At 43.6% G+C, this 20,416-nt stretch overlaps 1 protein-coding gene across 6 annotated transcripts in view; it reads right to left on the bottom strand.

Moving 5' to 3' along the window:
* Positions 1-3,459: 3,459 nt before the first annotated feature.
* SCAF1 (SR-related CTD associated factor 1) overlaps positions 3,460-20,416 on the bottom strand; it is a 37,936-nt gene continuing 20,979 nt past the window's right edge. For all 6 annotated transcript variants that reach the window (XM_034415385.3, XM_034415384.3, XM_034415386.3 and 3 more), the window contains 7 exons: positions 19,808-19,926; positions 15,213-15,325; positions 10,566-13,796; positions 9,207-9,289; positions 7,145-7,429; positions 4,326-4,454; positions 3,460-4,205 (listed from right to left, as the gene is read on the bottom strand). In XM_034415385.3, coding sequence (XP_034271276.2) covers positions 4,029-4,205; positions 4,326-4,454; positions 7,145-7,429; positions 9,207-9,289; positions 10,566-13,796; positions 15,213-15,325; positions 19,808-19,926 — 4,137 coding nt within the window. In that variant the 3' untranslated portion in view covers positions 3,460-4,028. The remainder of the gene's footprint in view (positions 4,206-4,325; positions 4,455-7,144; positions 7,430-9,206; positions 9,290-10,565; positions 13,797-15,212; positions 15,326-19,807; positions 19,927-20,416) is intronic.

The following is a 20,416-nucleotide window of genomic DNA, read 5'->3' as shown; positions in this document are numbered from 1 at the left end:
ACGCCTTGCGCACGGTCACTCATGCCCTCGTCACTTCCCGTCTGGACTACTGTAATGCTCTCTACATGGGGCTCCCCTTGAAGAGCACTCGGAGGCTCTAACTGGTCCAGAATGCGGCCGCACGGGTGATTATGGGAGCGACACAACGCACCCATGTAACACCGCTCCTGCGCGAGCTGCACTGGTTCCCGGTGGTCTTCCGGGTGTGATTCAAGGTGCTTGTCACCATCTTCAAAGTGCTCCATGGCTTAAGACCTGGGTACTTACGAGATCGCCTTCTGCCACCGATAGCCTCCCACCGACCAATACGCTCCCACAGAGAGGGACTCCTCAGGGTGCCGTCGGTCAAACAATATTGACTGGCGACCCCCAGGGGGAGAGCCTTCTCTGTGGGGGCACCTGTCCTCTGGAATGAACTGCCCCCGGAGATTCGTATGATCCCTGACCTTTCACTGTGCCCTTAAGCCTCTACTGTTTCAACAGGCTGGGCTGGCTTAAGAATGGATTTTAATGGGTGTTTTAGTTTTTAATATAGGGCCTAATCATTTAATATGTTTTAAACTGTTTTTTAAATTTTATAGATACACATGTTTTAGTATGGCTGTGTACCGCTCTGAGTCCCTCGGGAGAAGGGCGTTATAAAAATGTAAATAAATAATAAATAAATAAATAAATAAAGTTAATTATAAATTAGATAGATTGGAGGGAAAGACTGTTCTCTACCTAGCTTTACCTTCTAAACCAGGAGTCCTCAAACTTTTTAAACAGGGGTCCAATTCACGGTCCCTCAGACTGTTGGGGGGGCCTGACTGGCTGGGTGGGCGTGGTTAGGTGGTCATGTGATTGGTTGGGTGCAGCTAGGTGGGCATGGCCAATTTAACAGTCCATTAGACAATGCACACAAATTAAATTTTAATTTGTTTTGCTCCTGAGGGTGTTTTATTTGTTTTTGTTTGCATGCTGCTCTTTTGGTTGCCTTTTCCTTTTACTAGATCATTTTTTCAGTTGTTTACAAGTCTAGTGGTCCACTTTAGGAAACTCAGTTTTGCAGCAATTCTTCTCAGCCTCAAGGAGCTTGAGAAATCTCTCTCTGTGTGTGTGTGTGTGTCTCTATCTTCTGGAGGTGGGGGAGGTGAAAAACAGGCAGTTTTCACCCATTTTTTTGGCCTCTTGGAGTATCTGTGCATCCCACTTTTCATCTCCCCCACTTCTAGAATGTCTCTGCAGGCCAAAATTGTTGGCCTTACCTTTCAGTTCCAGCCTGTGGGGCTCGCAAAGTTAAGTCCTGCATTTGGCCAAAGGGTGGGCGGGGTAATATGAGCAGTGCAGCCTTGTGGTCCTGCGTGGGCCAGATTAATGGCTTCGCCAGGCCGCATGCGGCCTGCGGGCTGTAGTTTGAAGACCCATGTTCTAACCCATCATGATTTTAAAGGGAGGAGCAAGAGTTGCTTAAGAGTTGAAACAGTAAGAAAATATGGGGACAGCAGTTCTATTAGACCAAAGAATAACTGAATCATCCTTCCCAACCCTGGAGATTTAAGATATCTCGCAGAAGTAAATTCCAAACATTAAACATTCTGAAGCTTTTTTTTTTATCTATACCTATCTTCTGCCAATGAAATTCTTAAGGATAATCCATCAGATAATCTGGGTAAAACACCTGGACCACAAATGTGTATGTTTCTTCTATGTTCACTTCCCAAGTTTTATTTTTCCTGTTGTAAAAAACAAACATTCTTGCCATTCCTTATAAGTGCTGCAAATACCTGATCCAAATTGCCAAAGCAACATGATTATGTTCAAATGTCCATATTGCCCTTCAAAGTATCCCTTTTCTCAACAGCTTCACATGGCATTTCTTCCAGTAGTCCTCTTCCACAAGTCAGCTCCTCTGCCATTTCAGTTAGTCTCCCTGCCTTCCCCAACAGATGAAACCATCCATCTGCTGTGTTTGAGCAGAATAAGAACATTATTCAGACTTTTTTCTCCACCAGATGTGACTATAGATGTACAAGCTTAGTGCGCAGCTTGAAGATGGATACAAGAAATTTCCCAGTTTTCCATCTCAAGATCTGACTCCCCTTTCAGAAAATATTTATTATAATTTTGACTGAGATTCTTAGTTTCTTATGCACTTGGGCCAAATCTGTAAACTAAAATAAGCCACCTTGCAATTTGTCAACATGTTTTCCCCACACGTTTACAAATCCTCAGGCACCCTTATCATTTCAGTAGGTATCTATTTACCCTAATTCCTATAGATATATTTATTTGGTATGTAAATACTTAATATTACCAATAAAAATGACTTTATGGGCCATTGGGTTGAATCCTATTCAAAATGGGACCTTCAGAAATAAAGCAACTCCAAAGTGACTGTTCAGAGTCCAATGATCTCTAGCAAGCAGACCTCAGATACCATGGTAAACTCACCAATTCTCCAGCTGAATTGCCCTTACCTTTGAGGATTTTGTCCTAATGTTTGCTTACTCTATCACAGGTCTAGTTGTGCACTGCAGTTATTACCCTTGTCACTTCTCAAGTTACCTTTCACCTTTCTTTATTGGTTTTATTTTCCTTTCTGTTCACAATTTGAATTTCTTTCTTCTGAACTACTTCTATTTTCAGACAAGCATAGACTTTGGACTACACCAAGCAGACACAGGATTTTACTATGGAGAACTTAGGTACCTCTAGTAAGGTATTTCCATGAACAGCTAAAAATGCAAATTTGCATGCTATTTAAAATTAAAGACCTGGATTACCAATGCATTACCCCCATCGCCCACAAGATGGCATTTACTTACCCTCCAAATACATAAAAATCATTTTAATGGACCAACTTGGAAAGGAATATTATCCTCAACATTTTGTTAAGTATGAGTACATCATTTACATCATTTGCATGCTGTTATCTCAAACTGATTGAGACAAGTAGCTTAACATTATGCAAATGATGTGCTACAGATGTTATAAAATTAGCATCAAATTATGTAAATCTATCTGTCATCTAGACAATTTTGGGTGACTTGGACTTACATTATTTTGGGTTGACATCTCAACAGAAACCTGATCTGTCTCTATAATTGGCAAAATGGAGATCTATGCTAAGGTTTCATTATATGCCAGCTTGTTTAAATTAAAATCCCTCAGAAACCCACTCTATTAACATGTAACACTACATGAGATTTTTAGCACTTTTAAACCTAAGAAAAATAGATGTCTGGAATCTCACATGAAATAGCATGGTGGCATTTAAAGCCTGAAAAGCATGCCAAGTCCTGTAAGATAGGGGAGAAATTGCAGTCCGCAAAGAAGTTAGTGTCCACTCAGTAGCTATCAAAAAGGCATCCTTTGGAGAAAAAAAAATACTCTAATAATGATAGTTAGAAATGCAATCCACTTGCCTGTGAAAGAAATAGAACCACATTGCTAAAAGATCACGGACACACTGCCCAGTTTAGATGGCTAAATGTAGTTTTATGAAGATAAACAGGGTGGGAAAGAGTATGACAGACAAACTTACAATTGGAAGCAGAAAATAAGGGGTGTTTGCCTGTCCAGGATGACAGGAAACTGCCATCTGTACGTCAACTATGGTGCTGCCATTTCATGACCGTTGACGAGAGAGGGCAAATATAACACCATCAAATTAAAAACATGCTAAATGAGTAAAAACTAGGCGTGTCAGAGGAATAACATCCACCCATTGCTATCTTGGGTGCTCGAGAGTGATGAAACTTAAAATTAGCCCCATTCTCTGCCATCGGTATTTACAGAGCAAAACACAAGTCAATTTTGTGGCCAAATCTGTGGAAGTGTTTAGGAAAGGCAAGGGAAGAGATTTCCAGGGCAGGTAGCAGATGCACAAGAACTGTACTCTACAAATGCCACCCCTCCAAAACAAAATGTATTGCTCCAACCCCCTTTCCACTCTCCCCACACAGTAATGGGGAAAGGGCTGGGGAGCTCAGCCAAGCCAATTTGCATAAAGAAGGGCTGCTGTGATTTATTTTCTTCAGTGGAGATCAGAGCGGAGGCATGGGCAAGCCAGATTTGTCCGGTCCCCCTGTTTCCTTGGGAGGCCTTTGCTCTTCATCCATCTTCCGTCCATGTTTTCGAAAGTACTTATATCTCTGCACATAGGCCTTCACTAAGTTATTCACCTTGACAGGGTTGATTTCACCACTCTTGCTGTGGCAGATCTAGACGGGAGGAGGAGAAGAGGGAGGAAGAAGAAAAGAAAGTGATTTCCATAATACTCTGCTATCCCTGCTCTCACATTTTTGCTCTTGTTTCTTTCTTCTATGGCGCTACTGCTTTACCTTGTGGACAGCTTTGCGCAGGATGTCTTTGTATTCTTCCTTAGTGATCTCCTTCTTTTGGTAATACGGCTTGATGGCCAGCTTGACTTCCTCCACTGCTCGCTCTTGGGTGTGAAGCTTTTTCAGATACTGCAGGGAACACAGGCAAGGCATGCAAAGGCGGTTAGTGTAGAAGAATAAATAAGGCAACATGGCAGCAAAGCAGGAAATAGGTTTAGGACAGTGATGGCGAACCTTTTAGAGACCAAGTGCCTTTTAGAGACCAAGAGACCAAACCCACTTATTTATCACAAAGTGTCAACACGGCAATTTAACTTCAATAATAAGATTTTACTACCTAAAATAATGATAAACAATGCAGAGTTCAGCTAATTCTTCTAAGAAAAACGTGCTAAATGCACTTTTATGCCCCTTCATTTTCCCTGTTTTGAAATATTACATTAGGAACAATAAAAAAAGGAAAACTTTTGTAATATCATTTCTCTTTCCCTCCCTCTTTCTCTTTGCCTCCCTCTCTCTTCCGCCCTTTATCTCTCTGCCTGTTTTCTCTCTTTCTCTCTCCGTTTCTCTTTCCCTCCCTCCCCCTTTCTTTCCCCTCTCTCCCTCCTTCCCTCCCACCCTCTCTCTCTTTCTCTTCTCTTTCCCTCCCTCTCTTTCTTTCTCCCACCCCAGAACTGGTGCTGGGTGGTGAGAATTTTATGCCCAGAGGCCAAGGAGCCCAGGAGCAGCACACCCACGCTCAGCTGGTCACCGGAGAGCCAAAGACCAGCTGGACGGCAAGGCATCCCAATACAGGCAGCTCTGCAGGAAAAGCAACTAACATCCAGGAGGCAAGAGCGAGCCCACGATGACGGAGGGTCGCATTGTGGCTCTTTGCCGTAATGGGCTCCAGGAGGAGGATGGGGCCCCGTGTCCCCATTGTGAAGCGTGCCATAGGTTCGCCACCACTGGTTTAGGATGATCAAGTTTGTCAGTCCCTGATAACAAGGTTCCAAAGTTGACCAGCTGGAAAACAGGGCCGTGGCTTTCTTTGCTCCAAGCCCAAAGTCTGGTGACCATCTGACAGCTTTCAAATATGGTTTTACAATGTGATTATGATCCCGAAGAGACACCTTGCGGGGGAGACAGTGGTATCAAGTGCAAGGATTAATTACTTTTCTCAGGCTAAGTGTAGTAGGGTCTAGAGCAGTGGTAGCGAACCTATGGCACGCGTGCCAGAGGTAGCACTCAGAGCCTTCTCTGTGGCCACGCATACTGTTGCCCCAGTCCAGCTCTGTCACATTTCTCCGTTGCATTTCTCGCCGTTGTTTGCAGGACTAAAAAAAATGTGTGAAACATCATTCCGCCTTCGTCATGGTGTATTTGCTCTTGCTGCCTCTATGGCCTGCCCTTTGCACAATACAGTGAAATTTAGCACGCTTCACAATGGGGAGACAGGGTCTCCTGGAGCCCATTACAACCCAGAGCCACAATGCGACCCTGCGTCATCGTGGGCTCGCTCTCCCCTCCCGGATGTCAGTGTTTTTCCTGCAGAGCTGCCAGTGTTGGGATGCCCCGCCTCCCTGACGTCCAGCTGATCTTCAGCTCTCCAGTGACCAGCTGAGCATGGGCACGCTGTTCCTGGGCTCCTTGGCTTCTGAATGTCAGATTCCCATCCCCCAGCACAAATTCAGGGGTTCCTTCCCCTCCCAGGGGGGGAGAGAGAGAGACAGAGGGAAACAGAGAGGCAGAGAGAAAGAAAGAGAAAGGGGAAGAGAGAGGGAGAGAAACAGAGAGAGAAGGAGGGAGGGAAAGGGAGAGAAAGAGTGGGAGGGAAAGAAAAAGAGAGAAACAGAGAGAGGGAGGGAGGGAAAGGGGAGAGGGAAAGAGAAGGAGGGAGAGGGCGAAAGGGGGAGAGAAACAGAGGCAGAGAGAGAGAAAGAGCAAGGGGGAAGAGAAGGAGAGAAAAGAGAGAAGGAGGGAGGGAAGGAGAGAGAGGGAAAGAGGGAGCAAAAGAGGAGGAAAGAGGAAGGGAAGGAAACAGAGAAGGAGGGAGAGGAAGAAAGGGGGGAGAGTGAAACAGAGGGAGGGAAAGAGAGAAATAGAGAGGCAGAGACAGAAAGAGAAAGGGGGAAGAGGAGGAGGGAAAGAGAAAAAGGGGGAAGAGAGAAATAGAGGGAGGGATGGGAAGACAATGAGAGGGAGGGAAAGAGAAATGATATTACAAAAAAAATTCTATTTTATTGTTTCTAAATGTAATATTTCAAAAGCAGGAAAAAAAATGAAGGGGCATAAAAGTGCATTTAGCACGTTTTTCTTAGAACACTTAGCTGAACTCTGCGCTTTTCATCTTTATTTTAGATAGCAAAACCTCATTATTCAGGTTAAAGTGCCGGGTTGACACTTTGCGATAAATAAGTGGGTTTTGGGTTGCAGTTTGGGCACTCCGTCTCTAAAGGGTTCGTCATCTCTGGTCTAGAGAAAAAAATGGGTGAGGCTTGCAGAAAACACAGACAAAAACTAATTTTTTTCAAAAACTAAACTGAAAACTAAAGTGTCCATAATTAATGTCCATGTATTTAATACTTTTTCCCTTCAATCACCCGGAAAATCCTTTTCAGGATTCTGGAAGCTGCAAGCAAGCCTATGAGGAAAGGTGGAGAAACATGTTGCTCTGAAGCCCCACATTGTGACCTCTGCTACAGCAGATTCTAGCAACAAAGCAGTCACTGCCCAGCTGCCCATTTTTCCCCAGCCTAGACACAGAGAAGGATCAGAATTCTTAACTGAGCTACATAATAAGTATGAAAAGATCAGTGTCTCACTCCAAAGACTTTTACCTTATCGCTGTCTCCACGTCCTTCAGAACTGGTACTGCCCAAATCAGTGCCAGAGGAAGAAGCAAAAATGCCAGCAGAAGGAGGACCTGCTGAAGCCTGGCTCAAAGTTCCAGGCAATCCCCCTGTAGGGGTGCTAGGAGTTGAACCACAACCTCCTAGAGGCATTGATCCTTGCAAATGGTAGGAAATGGGTGGGACAGCTAGATGTGAGGCAGGCGGATGAGTGGGTGGGGCTGGTGGCTGAGGAGGAGCTAAAGAAGCTGAGGGCTTGGTGTGGGTCAAGATCTGGAATAAGAGAGTAAACAAAACATGGTTAAAATGGCTTGGTTTGGGATTAAGACAGATAAAATTCTTGACCTGCTGCAGAACTACTGTAACATATTCCATATTTTCTATTTTTTATACTGTGGAGCACAGTATTACAATCTCATTACTTTGAAGTTGAAACTATCAGATAAATAAGTCTACTTGCCAATGCACAGGAAAGTCGCAATGACCTGTGAGTTCCCTTCTCTGGGTGCACAAAAAGATCCCATTGGGTACAACTGGATATTGCAGAATTAGTCAGCAGAGTTTACATTTCTTTTAATGTAGTTGGGGGAAAGGAAGGGTGAACCAGCAGCCCTCCAAATGTTGCTAGTGCAATTCCTAGCAACGGCTAATATGGTCAAGGGTGAAGGATATTAAATGTTGCATCCTCATCCTGATAATATGCTTTTGGATTGTTTAACAAATCTCACTCCTAATATGGAGTCCTTCATTTTGAAAATTCCTCCCAACACCCATGTACTTATGCTCCTGCCCACCTAGCAATTCAAATAATACTAATAGATAGTTACCATTTCGATGGGAAAGATAACAATATTCTGTGATGTCATGCTGGCCACATAAATGCAGAAAAGTTACAAGACTGCGCTGGCTAAATGGCCTCAAAACAGAGATGAGTGCCACCCCCTATGATTGACAATGACTAGCAGAATAAAATCTGCAGGGAGTCCTTTCCTTCCTTTCATGTATGTATATCTGTTAATATCAAATTCTGACCATAACTCTGACTTCAAGGGAAAGAGAAAAAAAATGTATATTTTATCACTTCTGTTGAGAACTGTTAAGGAGTGTTTAATTGTGAAATAGCTTCAGAATGCCATGAAATTACAAAGAGAAATTCTGCAATTTACATTTGGCACAGTGCCTCACATTTATCTGGAAAGGAAGGCTACTCTTTTAGTGAAATGTACCTGACATCAATCTTGTGCAGTCGGTATCCTGCAAAAAGACTGGTTTCCAAGTCTAATGACAGAATTTGGAATTCAACACACCTAGATGCCACCAAGCTGTGGAGGGCTATTTCAATAGTGCATTTATTATATTTTAAAATAGTTATTAATCTAATTGCATGCATGCTGGTTTCAAAAGGAGGATTTTTCAAATCACATAAACATTTTTCTCTTAAGTTTCAGAAAACATGTGAAGCTATAGAGTTCATCATGTGGCCAGTTTAGGAAGTGGGGGAAATTGTTATTCTAGATAAAAACAGATCTGATGCCTCAGCAATGGATCAATGTCAAGGCCTATTTCATGTAAGTTTTAAGGGAAACCCCCCCCCCCCCACAGGTTTCTAAACTTTCCCTGCAGCCATGAGAGCCACAAAAAAAAAAGCATTAAACGTAATGTAAGATAAGGTAACCAGATGTTCTCCATTCTCAGGGTGCCAACCTTGTTGTCAGACAGCAGACAGGGTTGCTTGTACAGGGAACTGAAATACACAGCATTATGGGCTTTGAAGTTGCCTCCCTCTTCCACCCAATAGTGCTAGCCTTGTTTGTGTCAAGATGACATCCTTGCAAATCTCACACTCATTTTTGTCAAGGTTTCCAGCACAGCAATTTCTAATGAAATCTTATCAAATTTTCAAGGAGAATCACTGGAGCCTGATCTTTCCAGAATATGAGAGTTGAGAATAACAACAAAAAAACCCGGCTAGCTGCTGTGAACACATTTTGCAACCAAGCCATTGAAAATTCATACCCAATAATTCAAACCTCAGAATTCGTGTTATTACCTGATTGGTTGCTTGAATGAGCTCCTGGGCTTTTGCCCGGCTTGCAAGATTGGCTTCTTCCATCTTGAAGAGCAGGGCAGTCACTAAGTGAAAAACAAGAGTCTTAGGCAAAGGTTCCAAAGCACTGAAGTGGGAAACAGATAATTAAGTGCCTAATGCTCCATCTCAGACTACATTTTGTAAAACAAATCACAGCCATGGGAGGACATTTTATTATTTTATTTATTAAATTTGTTTACAGCCATTGCCACAAGCACCACATCTCAGACTTTAATCTGCCCTATCTTCAGCTTGGAAAGCAAGACTGAAAGACTTGTAACTGGGAAAGATTAAAAGCTAAGGATATATAATACTTTTGAGTCCAAAGCCAAAAAGATGCTTTAAAGCAAGTGGAGCATGCACACCACACTTATCAGCATGTGATTTTTTTCCCTTAAAAAGATCCTAAAAGAATACATGCCTGAATTAAAACTGTATCAAGAGCATGCAAAAAAGTTGCTTTGGAGCAGGCATGGTTGTGCTTCCTTATTTCTCATGGGTTTTTTTTTTGTTTTGGTTTTTTTTTGGGGGGGGGAGAATTACGGAAATAACATGCAAGCCCAGGAAAAGGTGCCCACAACTCTGTGAAGCATGTTTGCATTCAAAGTGCTGTGTATCTCTATTGACCACCCTCTTCCCAGCATGACAATGTCAATCTCATCCAGTAGGTTTCAAGATACCATTAAAGATACTGGGAGATCCTCTGAATATCATACATCACAAAGAGTTAAACCTTAATAACGATCATACTATTCTGCAAACAAAAAACAACTACTTCTTAGGTCAGTTTCCATCAAGGGGAGCTCTGCACTCACCATTTTTACATTAGTGATTGTCAAAACTACATTCTAAAAAGGGCACTCAGTACTTGTAACAAAAAGTGCTATAAAGGATCTGGAACTTCTGGTAAGAGGAAAGAAGAAGTATTTATTAACTTTATCCTTCTTCAGCTTGTTTTTGTAATTCAGGTTGTTAACTGAGTTCCCAGTGTGGATTCCTAAGCTTTTATTTCAGGGATAGCAAAAAACATTTAGTCACAATCAATAGCAACAAATATCTGAGCTATCCAAGCCTGAATTGAATTTGATCAATCAGACTTTTCATAATCTCTAAATATAAATCCAAATAAGCGCACAATATAAACCTCCTTTTAAAAAAGAAGGAATGTTGTTTGGAACATCTTACTTGGTCTGAGATTTGTAGAATTATACTGCAAGCTGACCTGCAATAAATTGGAATCTCCCCCCACAAACTCCTACATACCAGAATCTCCAACACACACGCACATACACACCCCACCACCACCACTGTGATACCTACATGCCAATACACCACTAGTGCAGTCTACTCCCCCCTGCAGATTCCATGACATGGGAGCAGGGGGTTGGGGCAAACTACGGGAAGGATGGGGTGGCTGCTGCAGTGGCTGTTCCTCTTTGGGCTCAGACAAACTGTCTGCTTCTGGCTCATCAGCTGGCACCCTGGGCTGGTCAACAGGGGGATCCTCAGGAAGGAAGGAGACATCAGGTGTCTTACAGCTGCTGTCCACTGTCTGAGAATCAGGTGTCAGTTCCTGGCCTGGGGCCAATGGCTGAGGACTCGGTGGCTTGGCTGTACCCCCCGATTTTTCTGAACCAGACCATGAAGGCTCTTCCTTGACCCTCAAAGGGCTGATTGCACCCTGACTGCAGCTATCAGCTTTGGATTTCTTCAGCCCAGTCTTCACTTTGAGTTTCTTCTTTTTCTTAGGCTCTGAGGCACCCTTTGGCTTGATGCCCTTCAGTTTCTTCACCCCCATTTTAGTTTTTAGTCCTTTGATTTTTTTGGGCTTGAAGCCTTGTTCTTTGACATCAGTCATTTCACCTTGGCCTGCTGCTGGTGCCCCAACCATTAACACCTTCTCCTCTGATTTGAGGAATGGTGAGCGGCTCTCCTTGTCTCTGCTGAACTTTACACCAATAGAACCCATTTCCTTGACTGACGTTGTGCTACTCACCCCTTCCCGGATCAATACAGCTACCTTGGACTGGAGCTTCACTTTCCGACCAGATCCCAGCTTGCTACTTTCTTTGTGACTTCCAGCTTTGATCTTTTTCCCTGCTTTGTCTCTGTCAGCTCTGGCTTTTTTTTCTATTTTGGGCAATTCTTGTTGCTCGGAAGTAGGAGGCCCCTCCTTCAGCTTTTTTTTATATTTCTCACGGGTACCTGGGCGGTCCTCCAGATAGGCCCTTTTACGTTCCTTTTCCTTACATATCTTTTGTTTGGTGTCCTCCTCAGGCCTTTTATCTTTGCGTGATGGAATGGCATCCTCCTTAGGATTCAGCCGCATTGCATTAGATTTGGATTCTTCAGCAGGCTCACGATCTGAAAAGCAAGCATCAAAGCTCATGCCCTCAGAATCATATAGCACCTCTCTCTTAGCACTTTCTGGTGTCTCCAAAAGTCCCTCCATCTTCTCCTGCTGGTTGACAGTAATGGTCCTTTTGATAGTGAAGAGATCGTTGTCATTGAGATCCTGGATTGAAGGTGGCACCACAGTTCTTGCATCTCTCCGTCGTTCCATCAAAGCTTTTTCAGGCTTGGATTCCTCCAGAAGGTGGACCTCTCGCTCTTTGTCCTTAGATAACCGATGGGAGAGATGCTTCTCACGTGAGCGAGACTGAGAGCGCTTCTTCTTCTTTCTGCCACCTTCTCCACGATGTTTGTCTTTGTGCCTACTTCGATGAGCACGGCTGCTGCTCCGTGACCGAGAACGATGGCCACGGCGTTTCTCTTTTGACTTAGATCGCCTGCTTTTGTGCCGTTCAGCTGAAGTATGTGAGGATCCAACAGCAGACAGGCTGGTGCTAATTGAAGGGGACCAGGAGCGAGACGTTCGGTGATGTGAGCGGGACCTTGAGGTCCTGTGGTGTGAATGTCGACGCTCTTTGGATTTTGAGCGTGATTTTGATTTCTTCTTTGGGTTCCAGGAAGAGCCATATGTCTCCTTGGTTTTCGACATCTTGCATTCTCTTGATCTTTTGCGTTCTCTTTTTGATTTCTTACATGAACCAGAACTAGAGCCAGAGTGAGCTTTGGAGGCAGGGCGTTTGGGGGCAGGTGGAGGTGGTGGAGGAGGCAGAGGTGATGGAGCTTGATAGCGTTCTCGCCGCTGGGTTAGGATTTTCCGTCTCAAATCCACACCTTTCCAACGTGGATCAGGCTGGTTTTCATTAAAATCAATCTGTAAAGCTCCTTCCTCATCAGAGTCTGCATGCAGTGATAAGAAATCATCTCCTTCCACCACCCGGAGAGTTCGTGGCTCAGCTGGCCGGCATCTACTTCGAAACAATCGAATGGGACTATACCGCTCATCCTCTGGCTGGACAATCTCGCCTTCTTCAATTTCTGATTCACCGCCACCACTTCCATCCCATTCCACTGATGATCTGCGCCCAGCCCGAGGATGCCCACCTCCTTTTGACATTTTCTCCCCACCTCTCAGCTTAGCATTTCCAACTGTCACTACCTCTAAGGACACCTTCCCTTCCAGTGGAGTCTTGGCTTCAGCATCCAGGCATCCTTTGGGAGCCAAGTCCACCACAAATACTCGGCGGCATGGTTCTGGAGCTTTAGAGTCCCCCTGATCTGAGGGAAGTTCCTCAGGCAGGGTGGAATCAGCACCAGAAAGCCCTTTGCCCTCAGAACTCTCAGCAGGGCATGTTGCCTCAGTCTCATAGCCTCTGCTAGGTTCTGCTTCTGGTTCTGAATCTTCTTGTCCTTTCTCTGAGCTTGGGAAATCTTGGCTCAAGCTGTTTTCATCATAAATTCCAGCCAATGTTTCTGAAATGCGGCTGATGCTATGTGACATATCAGGGGGCTGCTGGTCTTGGTCATCGTCTTCATCCTCCTCCTCTTCCTCCTCCTCCTCCTCCTCCTCCTCTGGTGAAGGAGTACTAATAGAGGAACTGGGGTTGGAGCCTGTGGGATCAAAGGGATCATATTTCTGGTCATGCCGCCCACCCTCTGTTTCTTTATGGGGGGAATCCCCAAAGCCAAAATCACCATTGAGATTATCTTCATCAGTAGGGTGGAAAGGATCATAAATATCTAAGTCTGGGGAGTGAATGGGGGGGCAGGGATTTGAAGAACCACCATCTTCACCAGGCAGGCCTTGATGGCAGGACATGGAAGAAGAGGATGAAGAGCAAGAGGATGAAGAAGAGGTGCTGGAATCAGCCTTATCCAGGGAGCTACCAGATGGTGGCTGGGACCGTTGCTGAGATTCAGACTCTCGACCAGCAGTACTTTGTGGACGTTGTTGTCCCCCAGTGGAGACTCCCATGCCAATTCCCAAAGTCATGGCTAAACAGGGTGAAGAAGTCCTGTCTGCTTTAGGGGACTGCAAAACCTTGCTTCTCTCTAAATCAGAAGTCCAAGTAGCCCTGTCTGTTCTATGCACAGGCAGAATTCTATGTGGGTCTAAAACATAGGGTTGCTCTGAAACAGATGGGTGACCAATTTGGGAGGCTCTGCTTCCTCTCCAGCAGGGGGAAGATGATCCAAGGCAAGCTGTAAAAGCAAATGAAGTTATCAGAAACACACCAAATTCATTTTTAAAAAGAAATCTGCATTATAAGATAAATTAACTCTTATAACTTGTTTCTCTAACATTATTAAGTCTAACAGTACTGACAGGCACCACATTGGTGAAGGTTGTTGTGTTCTATTAGTCCATTAAACAAGCTGCTCCTAAACAGCCTAAATCTAATTTCTGACAAACCAGTTCTTGGATTAAGCAGCACTAGGATTTAGTGTTACTGTAGAGGGTCTCACCAGCAGAAGTAGTTTCAGATTCTAGGCTGGCAGGCAGGGAAATTTGAGGGGTCAGGGGCAGGACACATCTTGAATATTTCTAGAAAATTTCCCACGTAAAAGAAAAAATCTGTGCTAAATGTACAGTTAGTCCTTGACTTACAATTATTCATTTAGTGACCATTTGAAGTTACAACACTAAAAAAAGGTGACATGATCATTTTTCACTCTTAAACCATTACAACATCCCTGTGGTCACATAATCAAAATTAAGATGTTTAGTAACTGGCATGTATTTGTGATAGTTGCAGTGTCCCAAGGTTTCATGGTCACTTTTGCGACCCTTGGACAAGTAGAGTCAATAGGGAAACCAATTTCACTTAACAATTGTATTACTAACTTAATAACTGCAGTGATTCACTTAACTGTGGTAAATAAAGGTCATAAAATGGAAGAGAACTCACTTAATAACTGACTTGCTTAGCAATGGAAATTTTGGCTCAATTGTGGTTGTAAGTTAAGGACTGAAAATTTAGCTCTTTATATCAAAACATACCCAGCTCTGAATTGGGGAAAGGGACTAAAAGATTAACACTTTTTTGTGTCTCACTTGCCAGCCCAGTTTCCCTGGCCATAATATAAAATTGTTGACTCCAGATCAACAAAATGAGTAGGAACAGAAGGCCTGAAGATTCCTCCCCCTCTTTTTTGTCCATACTGATAGTCCTTGACTTATAACCATAATGGAGTCTACCCATCACAGTCTAAGTCATAACAGTCATAAAGCCGGTCACCATCCATTTTTACTTTTTTTTTTTTTTTGGTAGTCATTACGCAACTGCTAGAGTCATAAAGTAAATAGTCATAAAATGAGCCAATGGTTTGCATTGGGCCAGTTTTCCCAAAAACTGGAATTAACTATCAGGTTAATGTTGTAAAATGAGGAAATGTGACCACAGGACACTGCAAATGATCAAAAATACAAGCCGGTTGCTCAGCATCCAAAATACAGCCACATGATAGAGGGTGGTCATGAGAACGTTGGAACTGCATTATACATACTCCTGAGAAGGTCTGTTGTAACTTTGAATGGTTGGTAAGCAACCAGTTGTAAGTCAAGGGCTACCTGCATTTCTATTCTTTGCATATGCATGCACAGGCAAGCCCACACACCAGCCTTTTGTCTCCTCCAGGACAGGTTTCTTCTGGAGATGCCTGAGAGAGCACCAATGTCCCCCAGACGCACTTCAGCCACCAGCTCCACTTCTTCTATATCTTCCTCTCCACTGTTGAGAAATAAAAGAAAATTAGGATATTCCTTCTATTTGTCCTTTCAGAGAACCCATGTTTATTTTATTTATTTATATCCCACCTTTTATTATTTTTATCAACAACTCAAGGCCATAACATACCTTCCTCTTCCTATTTTCTCCACAACAACCCCTGTGAGGTGGGTTGGGCTGAAAGAGAATAACTGGCCCAAAGTCACCCAGCTAACTTTCATGGCTAAGGCAGGACTTCAACTCAGAGTCTCTTGCTTCCTAGCCTTTACCTTAAAGTTTCAAAAAATAGAAACCCTATATAACGTAAGATCCTAGCACACATTTGGCCTTAGGGTAGTGCCAAACCAGCAAATAGGAACATATGCATTACTCTGCACAGTTACCACGAGTGGCATTTTATAAACCTCATTAGAGAGCTGGATCAATTTACAGCTACATCTCCACTGACCTCTACAGGTCAAATAAGATATTTTGACCTTGTGTACTTAAAAACTATATTCTTCCTCATTACATATGCCTTCAGGATTAGGATTTGCAGCCAACAGCATCCTGGAACATTTCTCCTAAGTAAGACATAGATATAATAACTGGCTGGAATCTCCAACTTCTTCAGATCCAAGAAAGCAAGAGGCAATTGGAGCTGCTAAAGCAGGGGTGTCAAATTCAATTTCATTGAGGTCTGCATCAGGGTTGTGTTTGACCTTGGGGGGAGGCGTGGCCAAGGGGCGTGGCTAGCTCAACGTCACTCATGTCAGGCGTGCTTGTGGTGGCATTTCTGCTATCAAAAATGGGCTCCCGAGCTCCGTTTTTGTCTGCGAAGACTTCCTGAAATCCTCTGCCAGTGAAAACGGAGCTTGGGAGTGCCGCCCGTGGCCTTTGCGAGCTCTGTTTTTAGCTGCAATGGCCTTCTGCAACCCTCTGCCAGCAAAAATGGAGCTCTGAAGGGCCACACGCAGCCCTCCTGAGCTCCATTTTCACTGGCAGAGGCACTGCGGGCCAGTCCTTCACTGTTCCAGGGCGGCCCCACGGGCCAGATCTAAGCACCCCGCGGGCCGGATCCAGCACCCAGGCCTTCAGTTTGACACCCCTGTGCACGACACCATTGTGAAGATACAATGAGATCTGAAGTTAACAGATGGCAGAATCAGAAATTCACCAACAAAGTAATAAGGCAATGCAGATTTATGTCAGTCTTCTGACTACCTTGTACTGTTTACAGGAGGGGGTCTTCCCTGAGCATCTTGTGAAAATCAAATCCACATCTGTGTATCAGGACTTGTAATTGTTCTTCTTTACTCTCCTTTTAAATCAGTGTTTTTCAAAGATAACATCTTTAATATGTGTGGCCTTCCACTCCCAGAATTCCCTGGCAAACATGGCAGATGCCAGCTTTTAAGAACACTGCTTTAGAGCATGTTGCTGCTGCTGCTACCAAACAAGAACAATATTACAAAGAACAGTTTATTCTAACTGGTGAGAGACAATTTGGTTTACTGCTTAAGACACCAGGCTAAAAATGAGGAGACCGTGAATTCGAGTCCTGCCTTAGCCGTGAAAGCCATCTGGGTGACCTTGGGCCAGTCAACCTACCTCAGCCCAATTCACCTCACAAGGTTGTTGTTATGGAGAAAATTGGAGGAAGGTGTGTTGGGTATGTTCATTGCCTTGAGATGTGTAAAAATAATAAAGGCAGGATACAATTTAAAAAATCTGTAAGATAGTCCTGACCACAGATTTTCTAACCAGTTTCTCTTGACTTTTCTTCTACCTGGTGTTATATCAGGTACATAAATTATTTAACAATGATTTATAAAGGCTGTAGTCATAAAAACCAAATGCAAGCAAGCAATTGCAACCTATATTACTTTTCATCAGAACATGGGGGTCAATCCAGCAAATCAACATCTCTTTTCAGAAGCAGTTGTCTCAAGTATTTCTCTTGCAATGACTAGGATGCCCCCATGTCCTGTAAACTCTGATTCTAAAAAGATACTAAATCTTCATCATCAAAGCGCGACACAATACCCAGGTTCTTAACCTAATAAGAATCAACACTTTCCAGGGAAAAAAAACAACCCAGATGTAATTCTCATAAGCAATTGCCAGTCTAGCCAATAGTCAGAAATTCTGAAATTTGCAATGTGGAAGGCATTAAATTTTGAGCAACTTCTATAGAGGACTTTTAAATAGTATAGTACTGTGATGGCGAACCTATGGCACCTGTGCCATAGCCCAGAGCCCTCTTTGCGGGCACACACACCGTCGCCAGCTGCTCTTCTGGTTTCCGGCACCACAGCTGGTGTTTGCGCATGCCAGAGCACCGGAAACTAGCTGGCCAGCGCACACATGTGCACCGGCCAACTGGTCTTTGGGTTTCTGGCACTGCGGCACGTGTGTGTGTTCCAGTTTGGGCATTTGGTGCCAAAAAGATTTACCATCACTGGTTTAGTACATCTAAAGAATAATGTTGGTTATGCATCTCAGCACTTATCTAGATGGTGCTTCAACAGGTTTTCAACCTTGTTTGAATTTCCTAATATCACAGTGCAAGTAGTATTCCACTGCAATTAAAATGGAATTCGTCCATTATACTCAGAAGTGGGGGGTGGCTGCTAAGTGTGACAGTCTTGATTAACAACCTTGTTCTCTGGTCTCTCTGATGCCCCCATTAAACAAACATGCAGGTTGTTAAGCAGAGTATAGGGTGCCTTATTGGGGGGGGGCTGGAAGAGGGAGCAGCTGGGTTTATAAAGGAGGCAGACAAGCAACAAAAACTTTGCAAGGTTAAAAGCAGCCCAGCAGGGGGGAAGAGACCATCTAAATTAGACCCCAGCACCACCTTCCAGAGCCAGAGAGGCTTCCAAACAAGCCTCTGTATTTGGGCAATGAAACCACACTTGTGAACTGGGTCTCTCCCCAGTCTGTCTCAACCCCTTTTAACCATCTAATTTGCTGAATTTACTGTATGCCTGGAAAGAGGGCGGCAAAATCTGTAAGTTACTTACATTTGCTTTCAGTGTTCAATTCAACAGCTAGAGCACAACACCTGCCTCCTGCTTTAGATGAGTCCTAGCTCAGTTCTAAAGGGAGTCAGATAAGCAGGAAAACAGTTTTTCAAGGACTCACCTTCTGCTGCAGCTGGCCATTCGCTGCATGCGTTGTCACTCACCAAGATAAGTAACTTACAGATTGGAGGGCAGAGATTGAAGGGTACAAATGGAGAGTTTAGTTTCAGTACTTTTTTTGGGGGGGGGGGGAGATCAACAAGGCTGTGTGGCAGGTTTTTTTCTGGTTTGTTTCTTTTTTATTGAAGAAATGTGGGTTTCTAGGGGAGGGAATGATTTTGGGAAGCTCCTCCTAAAACTACTGCCTTCGCATGCAGGCAGCTGGTTCATCACAGGCTACCAAGAACCAGACGAGGCTTGCAGCCGCCCAACAACCAGCTGATCAGGGCAGAAAGCTTTAAAAGCAGCAACCCATTTCCTTTCCATAAGGAATTGTCAGCACTCTGAAAATGGCAGCTGCTTCCAAGAGGTATGGGGAACAGGCACAATTTGAGGTCTCAATGGGATGTGGGGAGAGGGGGTGAAGGGAGTCAGTCAGTCATAAGGCAAATGACTATAGGGGCACTGTAGCAGTCGTAACTTCAAAAGGAATTATATGTAGGTTTTGGAAGGTCTGCCATAACTTTGAACTGCCATTAAGTGACTGATCATATCTTGAGGACTACCTATACAATACAGCAGGCACCATCCCGTGTTCCGTTCAAACCCTTATTACCGATACAGAAAATCATGTATTGATATCAAGGGCTATTATTTATTCGTTCTATTTAGGCACTCCCTGACTCCAGGCTGATTCTGTGCATATTGCAAAACAAAGAGATATTAAAAATTACAATCCACATAAACCTTTAACAGATGGCATAAAACAAACATCATGCAACCAGCAGAAGCTCCAAGCACCTCAGCCCAGAATGTAGACGAGCCAGATCTTTAAGGGCATGTAGAATACCGTCAGGGTTGCCATTCCATTTCTTCAGTACTACTTTTTAGAATAATTCTGAAATGGCTCTTTGATTTATTTAACACACATTTCTGAATTTATTTAGTAAGCATTGTTATTCTATTACAGCCTATCCCCAACCTGTTACTGTACTGACCTGATGTGTCAGACTATAACTCCATAATGGAAGACAGACAGATGGGACAGATAGGACCCACAGGCTGAGATAATGGGAATTCCAGTCCATCTGTTTGGGGGGGGAGATGGCTCCATCATATCAACATGTTTAATTTAATTTATTATATTTTTAAATGTCTGATCAGCAATAGCCCTCTAAATGGTACCACAGCCCTCCAGGCAGTTTATTGGAGTTTCTGAAAGCAGATTAATTTCCAAGATGTAATATTTCATCTGATAGTTTCAGTGGCATCATGCACTTCATCTCTTGCAAGATCGCAGCTTAAGAAGATTCCCACTTACTAAACCGCCTGGGCATCTATGGAGTTCTCGACTTCCCGGGGCATATGATATGGCCAGTCCAGATAATTCAATATTCCAGCCAAGGTAGGCATTATACCAGGAGGAGGAGCCTGAAAAACCTGAAAGAATGGAAATTGGCATCATCAGCAAAAAAAAAACAAAAAAAAACAGAACCCCCTATATCCTCTCTATGGTGAAAAAGAAGTGGATGTGAAAAAACCATTTTATTCTATTATCACCATAGAACACCTGCATATCGTATACAATGAAGCCTTCCACCCAAAGAAAACAAGTGCAGTATTCAAAAGAAATGACTTGGAAAATTAAACTTGCATGGAGGTGCCTATATAGGTAGTCCTTGACTTACAACCACAATTGGCACTGGAGCTTCTGTCACTAAATGCTAACAATTATTAAGTGGGTTGCATCGGTAGTATGACTTTTTATCGCAGTCATTAAGCAAATCACCATGGTCATTAAGTGAATGATATGGTTGTTAAGCTTCCCCGTCTGGCTTTGTTTGCCAGAAACCTCCTGGGAAAGTCACAAATGGCAACTGTGACTCCAGTACACTGCAACCATCATGAATCTAAGTTGGATGGCAGGTGC

Source organism: Pantherophis guttatus, chromosome 4 (genome assembly GCF_059756535.1).
Source record: "Pantherophis guttatus breed Tessera chromosome 4, ASM5975653v1, whole genome shotgun sequence".
In the NCBI taxonomy this organism is placed as follows: Eukaryota; Metazoa; Chordata; class Lepidosauria; order Squamata; family Colubridae; genus Pantherophis; species Pantherophis guttatus.
This window is presented reverse-complemented; position numbering and strand designations above follow the sequence as displayed.